Here is an 11,286-nt window from a genome sequence, read left to right as displayed (position 1 = left end):
CTTGCGGGATCGTTCTTCTCCAGGCACCTTTGCTGCTGCAGAAGGATTCTCCTGCTCTGTCAAGCTCTGTAAGGGACTTTTTCATTCCGCCAGGCTGCAGCCATCTTTGATCACCCTGATTTTCAATAAAACTTGTTCAAACGTTTACCCTGGTCTCGCCTCTCTGCATCTGCGTCTAACGGTGTCACCGTTCATGACATTTATCTTATCTGGTTTTAAGATCCTCTGAATGCCAAGGCTGACCGTATGTTTCTACGGAGCCTGAATCACACCACTTATTTTTTATGCAAAATTATTATACATGAAGTGCACAGTACAATCTAGTTTTACCTATGCAGTACTAAAAAAAGAGGGACTGTAAGAGATGGAATGATTTACCCTTGTTTTTGAATAAAATGTATTGACTGCAGAAAAATGAATGTATTGCCAAAATACTTGCTGTCCTGAAGCTGTTTTTTTTTTTCAAACCATTCAGTCTTAGAATTATACAGTTTAAGTGGGGAAACAAATGAGAATATTGTGAAACCTTCTCGAAGATGTTCCCAAGTCTGTTCATTTCTGTTGAACAGCACAAATCAGAGCAATACGGGCCTGGCAACCAGAGCAAATCCATCCACCAAAATGGAGACTCGTTTAACAGGGTTAAAATTGAAATCAGTTCCATATCAAAGTTCGCTAAGCTCTCCTTTGATTACCACAACAAACCCTGTTTTTGTTCAGATGATTTGGCCTCAAATTCAGAGGAAAAGGGGCTCTATTCAACCTATTTATAGAAAATCCCTTTTCCACTCCAAGCCCTCTTCATCTAAAACCCTTAGAGATATTAAAAAACCCATGGTTTACAAAAAGTATTGTAATCTTTGGTAATCTGTTGGAAGATGCAACTTTTCAAACATTTGAAGAGCTACCTTACACCCATTTTTTTTCGTCAAATACCTCTGGGTTCTAGTATTAAAAGCAGTCTCTAAATAAACGTGTGCATCTGAACATCGAGTGGGGGATTTTTATCGTCTACTGTTACTCAGGAATTTCTCACATTATAGTTTGGGAAGAATTCTTAGTATTCTTGCCAATTTTGATTGGTACACACTCTGCAGGAATGTTGACTCAGACCTTCAGGTGAGGGACGCACTGATCTGGTTATGTGCATTGTTCTATCATTCAGCTCTGGGTTTGTTATGTGACAAAACTAATGAGACCTTGTTGATAAAGAACTTAAAGAGCGATCCTTAAAACATAGAAAGAAGCAAGTTTACCCTAATGGTCCTAATGGCGATATGGCTTTGGGTGATTTCATACATGAACACAAGCCTGAGGTTCACATAAACTGTGTCTTTCTGTCACTGATCTACACTCAGAAACAGGTCAAAAGCTGCATGACCCATCACATAGCGGATGCAAACTTTGAAATTATCTCGTGAGTACAGAGAAAAAACGTCTTTATTGCCACAATCTCAGGTGGGGTTTCTAAGTGTGGATGAACTCTGTGGGATTTGGGTTGTAAGTGATAATGAAAACTGTAACGCAGGTCACTGAAAAGTCTTGCTGGGTTGTTCCAGCTAGTTTAGCTCATTGTAACGATCGTGGCTGTTTGAGTTTTCAATAATGTTTTTGTTTGTCTCCAAACACGTTAAACAGCAGGTTGTCAGTGAATGGAAAGGAGTTCATCTGCATTTAATAAAACCTTTTCCTCCGAAACTTTCCTTTTTTCATTTGAGGCAATGATATCAAGTGATCTCAAGCTTTTTTTTTTTTTGGCATGTTTGAAATCACCTTTCTTGAAGTAATGAGTGGAAAATGTAAATAGATGATGGTTAAATTTGACTAGTGACAATGAGGAAGAAAGGTGAAAAAAGCCAAGAGGAAAGCATCATCGCAGGGCGCCACACAGTACATATTGTGAAACGAGAGAGAAAGCTTCTGAACACGAGAATATTTATTCACTCCTGACCCATCCTGACCCGCGTATCCTGCTTTATGGGAATAGATGATAGATCCGAGGAGAAATGAATGGACAATATTTTTTTTTTTAGAGATTACTTAGTCATTCATGATAAAATCCCAAGGCTAAAAGGGATTAAAAGAAAATATTTTCTCACCACATTTAAAGGAATGTGTCATTAAATACAAAAAGAATAACATTTGTATGTTTTTCTTGGCTTCTTAAGGTGACATGGCTTTCAGTTGATGGTGATCCAATGGAATGAAGGTTGAGGTCAGCACAAATGACGTCTTCACCGACATTTGGTCACGAACAAGTCAAAATCTTCATGACCTAGCACATTTACAAACCTATACATCATGTGTGCGTAGACTTTATTGCTGTTACTTAAGATAGGCTTTCAACCTGTGGGTGAACTCCGTCTGACTTGGTCCGTGAGAGATAAAGAAAAGTGTAAAGCAAGTCTGAAAAGCATTTGATGATCTGACACGATCACGAACTCGGCTGTATCCTCTTACATATTTATTTCGTTGGTAATCTTATGACCCAGAACGTAACAGTAGCAAAAGAGTATGAGAACCGTTTGTAGTATTTTTTTGTACTCAAATGCAACAGCAATCATTTAAGGTGCCTGGTCTTTTTTTTAAATTGGGTATACTGTGGCTTGGTTGGTGGAGTAGCTCATCGTCACTCCCAAGCGTATTGTTTGATCCCCAATCTCACCTTTTGAATGGTTTTTGGGAAAGACAATGAACTCAGAGTTGTTCCCAACAGCGTGCAAAAAACTGGCATGACAGCCATCCTTATTGTTGTGCAAGCAAGTGGGTGAAATTGACAGATTTTGGAAAGTATTGAAAATGGACTTGTTCTGGTGTAAGAGTGACCTGTTCAGGCTTGTGTGCATGTGTGGCATATGACCTAGAGTCAATCCAACCAGCATACTGACTCCTTAGATAAATGCTATAAACTATCATTTAAAAGCAGTTTCTATTAGTTGCTAAAATGGACCAAAACTGTTTCAAAGATTTAAGATTTAAAAGATTTAAAAGGCCAACAATGCCAGTTAGAGAATTGCTGAGACACAGGGCTCTCAAAGGCTTTAGATTCCTTTAAAGATCAGTTTTGATGACTGAGCAGAGGTAAAACACAAACCCAAGAGCAAACCTTTATGAATTCATTATATTGGTTAAAAACATTGCAGTTGCCTACCCTGAACCCTCTCACCTTGTAAGATAGCTCCACATACTCCACCGGCCGCAGATCCTCCTCCATTGTGCTAGACTTGGGATCAACCTTAACCCCATCAGCTCCCCAGAAAACCCAGTCTCACGTCAGTTCGTGCTATGAGTCACGGAAATTAATGTATTGAATCATGTCCAGGAGCACACTTTGAGCAGTCTTTTCATGTCCCACGCCTCTCTTTTTAAACTAATACATTTCAATGAGAGTCGCCTGGCCACGCCCCTCTCACAGTTAATATAATGATGTATATACTATTGTTTCTTTTATCCAGACACTCAGATAATAGCCAGTTTTACTGTTATTGCCCTGTCCACACTGAAAGTAACTTTAAAGACGTGTGCACCCACATGTGCACAAACATTGAGTTTGTTAGTTTTCCAGCCTCGTGCCAGGTCAGGAACACAGTTCTCATTAGTAATGACCAAACCATCAACCCAGGTTGGAATGTTCTTAACCAGGTGGGTACAGGGCACTGAGCCTCAGGCACCTGTGGATGCCTTGCTGGGGCCACTTTGCCACTGGAGTCTAAACTGAAAACAAGTTTTTACTTCAAAATGTAATGATTTTCATCTTTTTGACCTCAGCTTTTGTTGCCATGACCCAACAACAAGTTCATACCTATCACAATCATTAACCAAGGTCGTGAAAGCTTCCTTAACCTTTTGACTCAAAGGGGGAACTCAGTTCCACAGGGGGAAGAATTTGAACTCTCTGTGACTGTTCGGAGGCTGTAACACGTTTATCTTATAGATAATGGAAGTCACACAAAGTCACACTGCTCAGTAAAAACTGAACCATCGGCTGAGTGGATGTGCTGAGAATCTTCTTCAAAACAGCTCAAGTTGAAGCAGCATTAAAGCAACACACAGAGTTGGACTGTTCAAAGCAATCAAAGCAACCTTGCCAGATATGTTTGTGGCCTTTTCGCCTTGAGCAGTGAAACCATCGGTTTTCCACTGGCCACTGAGAAAACCAGTGTCCTGTTTGTGAATCTCATTCACAAGAGCACTTCTTGTTCCTGATCAGTTCGAACTGAGCACAAGGAAAAAGCGCAAAACAAGTCACATCTAAAATCAGATGATACATAGTAACATTGCTGTAGGGTGGAAGACAGTTTTAAAATACTATTTTTGATGTCTGTAGATACAAATTTTGGATCAAGCATATATTTTGTAATGATTAGTGTGGAAACAAGTCATCCCACTGTCAGAAAGTAATCTGGAAGGACAGATGCCTGCTTGTTGGTCCATGGGATACCATTCCAGCCAATTTAGAACAACAGTATCCCAACTTACAGTTAAAAGTCTAAAGTTCAATCTCATCTGCAGCCACATCTTAGTGCACAGATCCACAATCAGAGCGATTAACCTTTTAAGGACCACCTTTTTTGAGTTGACTTTCTGTGATTATACATGACCAATGCTTGTTGTCCACAGAGCTTATTAGTAAGGCTGCACGATAAATTGACCTCATTGATTGATATCTGCCGATATAGGTCTTTTTTTTAACGTATAAGTGAAACTAGTCTGGTGTTACAGTAAAAGCCAATATTTATTTCTGTCCGGTTACCGCTATGTGTGTGTTTTAGGGTCGGGGACGTGCAAAAGCAAATTATTGTTCAGTGATGGTTCTGATGTTTCAGTCAGGGTACTAATAGGCTTTATAAACAACAGTTTGAACGGTAAATACAGAAAACAAAGTGGTTTTTAGGCAAACATGTGGTCCAGATTGATAAATCAGACAGGGTTTGGTCGACCACATAAACTGGATAAACTGACCACAAACTGTGAAACTAGGCCTCTGTCTCCCCTCCACTCGCACACCAAGCACTGGCGTCCATCAGGGCTGTGTGCTGAGTTTCCTCCTGACCTGTTTCTACACCTACAACTGCAGTCTAGCATGCAACAATGTTATCGTCAAATTTGCTGGCGACACCACTGTGGTTGAACTGATCTCAACAATCTCAGTTGGCATGATTACATCACACAATTCAATGGGACTTGTTCCACATCAGCAACCACTTCATGCTGGAATTAAATCTTAGCCATAAATCGAAACTTCTGATTCAAATCAATTTTGAGTCTGTGATCAGTATTAAGTCTTATGTGTAGCTGTTTTCTCATATTCAAGGAGGAAAAATACTATAAACCTCAATTTTTTTGTGCTTGTTTGTCAGTGTAACTTTCTATTTTTAGCCACTGTTTGGGAAATAAAAATACATTTGTATGTCCACAGGGCTGAATGACAAGCAAAAGCAGAACAAAGAACTATTTGTGAAAAAAATGACACAGCAATAAACATCTTATTAGGAAGCTCACTGATTATCTCTGTAAATAAGTCACAGCTTTCATTCTCCTGTGGAGACGGTGTACGCCTCTTGTGCTGATGCTTACACAAGCATAAAATCACAGTCTGCTCACACACCTACATGACTATTTGTAGGCGTCACAGAGAGAGGACTGATATAAAAGCTCAGTGGAAACCTTGGAGATTCAGCAGAATCCCAGATCAGAGACTCAGCTGCAGCCATGGAAGCCATCTCACATCGCACCAGCAAATCCCCAGGTGAGCTTTAAAATCTACTCACTTTTCAGACTGCAATTGTTCAACTCAATTAAATTGATGATGTGATTTACACCTAATTTGTTTTATTTCCAAAGAACTCAAGAAATCCAAGTCCAGCAAGAATATCAGGCACTTCACAGATGTGCATGGGCTGCCTTGCATTGAGAAGCTTGTGCGCTCAGTGGAGGAGACTCCTGAGCCCATCAGCACCAACATCACTGGAACCATCCCACGATGGATCAGTGGGAACTTTCTGAGAAATGGACCGGGAAAGTTTGAGATCGGAAACCAAATGTGAGTACCACATTTCAAGACCCAACCCAGATCAACGATCTGGTCAAAGACAGATATAAATAAAGTGGAGATGTTAATAAAAGCCAAAGATTCTGACTCTTTGGTCTCTATATTCCCAACAGGTTCAACCACTGGTTTGATGGTATGGCTCTGATGCATCAGTTTAAAATATCAAATGGACAGGTGACGTACAAGAGCCGCTTCTTGTCCAGTGACAGCTATAAGTCCAATAAGGAGCACAACCGCATTGCTGTGTCAGAGTTTGGGACTGTCACCATGCCAGACCCCTGCAAAAACTTCTTCCAGCGCTTTGTGTCCAGATTTGAATTACCTAGTGAGTAGTTGCTCTTCATCTTTCAGGTAAAAAATAGCGCAAATAGTTCCACACGTGAGTAAACTGTTTCTTCTTTCCCCCCAGAACCCACAGATAATGCGAATGTCAGCTTTGTTACCTACAAAGGAGATTACTATGTCAGCACGGAAACCAATGTCATGCACAAGGTGGATCCTGAGACCCTCGAGGCAACCCAAAGGGTAACCCAGTTTTCAGTCCATCTGTTTAATTTGACAGTTTTATGAGCTCAAAGGCTACTGTTGTCAGGAGCAAACTATAAAAACAATAAAACAGGAAATAAGGTGTCAGTAAAGATGATATCTGACTGACTGATTTGCATAAATTAGGTGGACTGGACCAAGTTTGTTGCTGTAAACGGAGCCACGGCACACCCTCACACTGAGAATGACGGAACTACGTACAACATGGGGAATTCCTACTCGTCTAAAGGTATGCTACAATCGCATGACCAAGTGGGCTGTGTTTGTGTATGTTGGAACCATCTAATGAATCCGTTACTGACAGGAGCATACTACAACATCATCAGAGTGCCCCCGACCAAGAAAACAGATGGAGACACTTTGGAGGGAGCTGCAGTGCTGTGTTCGATTCCCTCAGTGGACAAGAGTAAACCCTCCTACTACCACAGCTTTGGTGAGATTTCTCTCAATCTAACATGTCAAATTCAGATCTGTTCAACACTAATGAAAGCAATAGTAACTGGTTCCGTATTAAATGGAGAGAAATGCTATTTTGTCAAGATATTTGAAATGGAAAGATAATTTGAATGAAACAAGCAACATAATGAAAGCCACAGATGAGGAGAATGAATGGGAGCTGGATAAGGGAAGATGAAGGAAAAGGAGAAGGCCACTGTCAGATTCTTGATAAAGAAGTCATCCAAATTCAAAGTGAAGTTTCAGATTTTCCAATCTGCTTTCTGATGTCTTACAGCAATGTCTGAGAACTTCGTGGTGTTCATTGAGCAGCCCATCAAGATGGACCTGCTGAAGATTGTGACAGGGAAGCTGACAGGGAAGAGCATCAGTGATGGTTTCTTCTGGGACCCAAAAGGCAGCACCACATTCCACCTGGTTAACAAACATACTGGGACGGTACGTCCTGAACCGAAACTGACACCCGTCTTCAGTACTTGCCAGACATATGTATATAAATGTCCTTTTTTAACATTTCAGGTGAGCCCCATCAAGTATATTGCCCAGCCAATTTTGACCCTTCATCAGATCAATGCCTACGAGGAGAACGGCTTCTTGATCATTGATATGTGTGCCTCAGATGATGGCCAGGCTATCAACAACTACAATGTCCAGAACCTGCGGAAGTCTGGAGAAGCTCTTGACGAGGTGAGCGGGTTAATCAAAGCTTACTCAGAAGCAGAAGTATAATTTGCTGTCAGTCCAGATCAAGAACGTTTGTCTGGTTGAAGATGACACAATGTGTATTTTTCGTCAGGTATATAACACCATGTGTAGAGTCTTCCCCCGACGTTTTGTTCTGCCTCTCAACATGGACCAGCACACACCGTACAAACAGAACTTAATTGACCAGATCAGGACCACAGCCACCTCTGTAAGAGTTGGCAAGAACAAGGTGAGCAGGGTCTATATATATAAAAACAACACACACAAACAGACACATTGACATTCACCTTAGAGGGTGGACTGGCCAAAGGATTTGGCCGATATTAAAGGTAGAGTTGAATGCTTTTGACAACAGCAACAGCACTATTTTATTACTGAAATGGGACTCATTGTCTAGATTGCATAACTGAAACTGATCAAATGCAGATATGAACCACGTTACAAATCACTCATGTGTCTTATTGTGGAATGTGCAGGTGTTCTGTACCCATGAGGACCTTCATGGAGAGGATCTCCATCAGTACGGAGGTCTGGAGTTCCCTCAGATCAACTATGGCAAATACAACACCCGCCCATATCGCTATTTCTATGGCTGTGGCTTCAGACACCTCGTTGGAGATTCCCTGATCAAGATGGATCTCCATGACAAACAGATGAAGGTAATCAGCCATACCGTTGTCAATACCAGGAGAGCAAGGGGCCATTCACGCCACAATGATGTCAACTGAAAACACAGAACTTGTGTTGCATTTTGGGAGTTGTTTGGGAGTTATCGATGCTTGGAGCCATCGATAGTACAACTTTTTAAAATCATCTCCTAAGGTGGAACTTTTTGAAAACACCCCGATTCCATTGTAAAGTTGATAGTCAAAAATGAGATTTTCTGGGAACACTTGGGCTCAGGGTCCAGGTAGATGATGGAGTGTGTGAGCTCATTGTTTATGGTACCTCTTTGTTCTTCATACTGCATCAGATACTTAAAAGAAAACGAATGTCCCTCTTTTGTCTCAGGTGTGGCAACATCCCGGGCTCTATCCCTCTGAACCAGTCTTTGTACCTTCACCTGATGCTACACAAGAGGACGACGGGGTTGTGATGTCTGTGGTCATCACTCCAAATGAGGTCAGTCAAGAACTCACCTGGAGCTGAAGTCTGCGAGAATGAATGATCGCTGTTATAACTTTAAATATGGAGCATCCAAGTCCTTCGTTCAGCTACAGCTAATTCAGAAGAATCATATTTTAGCGCCAAAAATCACCAACTATTAAATGTACTGTACTTAAAATTCGATTAATTTTTGAAACACGAATGTAGCTGTAACCTTTGTTTTTTTTTTCAGGACAAGAGTACATTCCTGCTGGTTTTAGATGCCATGACTTTTGAGGAGTTGGGCAGGGCCGAGGTTCCAGTCAACATCCCCTATGGCTTCCACGGGACATTTAATGCCCAAGTATAGACGAACCTCCAACCCCACATAAAGTGCGGGTGATAATGTCAACACTACTGTATATAGATGTTATATGTACCATTATGTACCGTTTGACTCAACGTAAATGCACATTTCAAGTGTAATCAGTTTGTATTTCTCGACTCCGAACATGTCTGTTCATGTTTTCTGTTAAATTGTTGTGTTTAAGACTTTGAAAGTTGTTGTAAAAAAAGGTATTTTTTTCTGTATTTTTCGTCCAATATTTCTGCTCCTGTAATTTTCCACTTTACATTGTGTGCTGTGCTTGATTTAGAGAGGGTTTGTTCAGCTCAGACTGTGTTGTATCTGCTATTCCATGTGAACCTTGTAAGAATAAACTGATCAGTAAAAGCATTGCTGCTGACAAACGTGTGGCTAAGTGATGTGCAAAATGTCTGTAATGTCAACGGGAAGCATGGCAGTTACTTTCCAGGTCATGAAGTTGCAACTAAAAACAGTTTTTCACCTTGCAAATAAGTTAAGAACCAATGATTGTACAAAAGAGGGACATAACAACATGGCTCCAAAAACGAGGCGAAATTGCTAGCTTAAAGTTGGTTAAGAAGCCTGTCTGACTGTGGAAAATAACCATTAAAAGAGAACTTAATCTTAATGTCAGCTCCTTCATGTGAACCTCCTGAAATCCACTGGAAGGATCTGACAATCAAGCAACCACCTCAAGGACCATCTGATCTCTCTAGTCAACCATTGACTCACTGCCATACTAATCAATCTGGTGAAGGTGCATACGTAAAGAGCGTCAGCATGCTCCACCTGGCTAGCACAGCTAGCTGCGCTTTACTTACCAAGTCTGACATCCTGAAAATCTTCAGGAAAGCCTGTGACAGAAAGTTTGAGTGATGCTGAGTGTTGTAAACGGTACGCACAGGGACGCTGCATGAGCTCGAGCACGCTTGCTCTTGAATTTGGAGCGTTTTTTCTGAAGGAGCGGGTGAGATGGTCCGGCACATGTGCATCATTCAAAAACGCACAAACAGTTGCTGGTCTCTAAATTCTGTGAAAATCATCCATACCACCTTTAACAGCAGTCTGAAAATTGAAACATATTCAATTGCGCCATGATATTTAGAGTAACTTAAAGGAACCCTATCCTGAAAAACCAACCTTTATGAGCTTTTAACATTGTTGGTGTGTGATTATCTCAGAGAAACGTCATGCATTGGGTTGATGGACTATATCTATGGTCACCATGAGCATGCCGTTTTCCCGGTTCCAGTGTAACGTGATAACTTGAGAGCTGACAATGTGGAGAGAGGCATGGTTTAACGCTTATACAGACTGATTTTTGGCTGTCCCAGAAGGAAAATAACGCTCGTGAGAGAATGAATGTCTTTATTTCAAGCCAGACAAAGAAAAAGAAGAAAAAACAAAACAAACAAAACAAACTTCAACTTCCAGGAAACTAAAAACAGCAACAATGAAAGAAATCTGAAATATGTATGATAGACATTTCAGCAAATCTTCTCCAAAATTTAAAAATAGTTGTAAAAATGTAACACTGCCGTCACCCTCAAATTATATCTGCTCCAAAGCAGGCACCAATAAGCCGGAAGAACACAACAGTGCTTCCACTGGCAGTGGCCAACCAACACTCATCGTGTGGTGACCGCCACCGCGGGGTCCAACCGCAGAGGAAGCAGCACATGCGGCCTATAACCCAGAGCTAGTCAACGCCAGCCCTACCGCAATCAGCAAAGATCATGCCGACAAGTCAAGTGAGGCACGTACGAATAGAGCTCCGTCCAGGAGTGGGAACGGCTGCTCAGCAGCCCCCTCTTCCATAAGCCCCTCACAGCAGCGCCACCCACCAGAGCGAGGGTGCAGCGCAAATCACCAGGCTAGCAGCTCAGAGAGCCAACCCAGGCGGAGTGCTTAGCAGCCCCCTGCACCGTCCGCCCGCCTGCCTCGTGGTGCCACCCGCTGGAACGGTGGGTGCAACAAGTCAGTACAATGGCAGTGCGACAAGCTGGGGGAGGGGCGGATGCCGCCCGCACAGCGAACGCCGTGTGATCAAGCCCATGAAAGCCAGCTGAAGCCG

General features: G+C 41.8%; 1 protein-coding gene across 1 annotated transcript; it reads left to right on the top strand.

Moving 5' to 3' along the window:
• The first annotated feature begins 5,835 nt into the window (after positions 1 to 5,835).
• On the top strand, positions 5,836 to 9,450 carry bco2b (beta-carotene oxygenase 2b). The gene is made up of 11 exons (XM_030109351.1): positions 5,836 to 6,043; positions 6,166 to 6,377; positions 6,462 to 6,577; positions 6,725 to 6,827; positions 6,903 to 7,031; positions 7,332 to 7,492; positions 7,574 to 7,741; positions 7,851 to 7,988; positions 8,236 to 8,418; positions 8,771 to 8,881; positions 9,099 to 9,450. Coding segments are annotated over exons 1-11 (1,440 nt in total). The 5' UTR covers positions 5,836 to 6,041; the 3' UTR covers positions 9,216 to 9,450.
• Positions 9,451 to 11,286: the final 1,836 nt, after the last annotated feature.

Source organism: Salarias fasciatus, chromosome 14 (genome assembly GCF_902148845.1).
Source record: "Salarias fasciatus chromosome 14, fSalaFa1.1, whole genome shotgun sequence".
NCBI classification, from domain to species: Eukaryota; Metazoa; Chordata; class Actinopteri; order Blenniiformes; family Blenniidae; genus Salarias; species Salarias fasciatus.
The sequence above is the reverse complement of the archived record's forward strand: the minus strand, read 5'-3'. Positions and strand labels throughout refer to the sequence as shown.

Bases quoted from the DNA above. Each gene is read 5' to 3' on its own strand.
- bco2b (XM_030109351.1), top strand. The intron at 7,032-7,331 runs GTGAGATTTCTC...GATGTCTTACAG, and splicing joins CTCCTACTACCACAGCTTTG to CAATGTCTGAGAACTTCGTG. The intron at 7,989-8,235 runs GTGAGCAGGGTC...TGGAATGTGCAG, and splicing joins TAAGAGTTGGCAAGAACAAG to GTGTTCTGTACCCATGAGGA.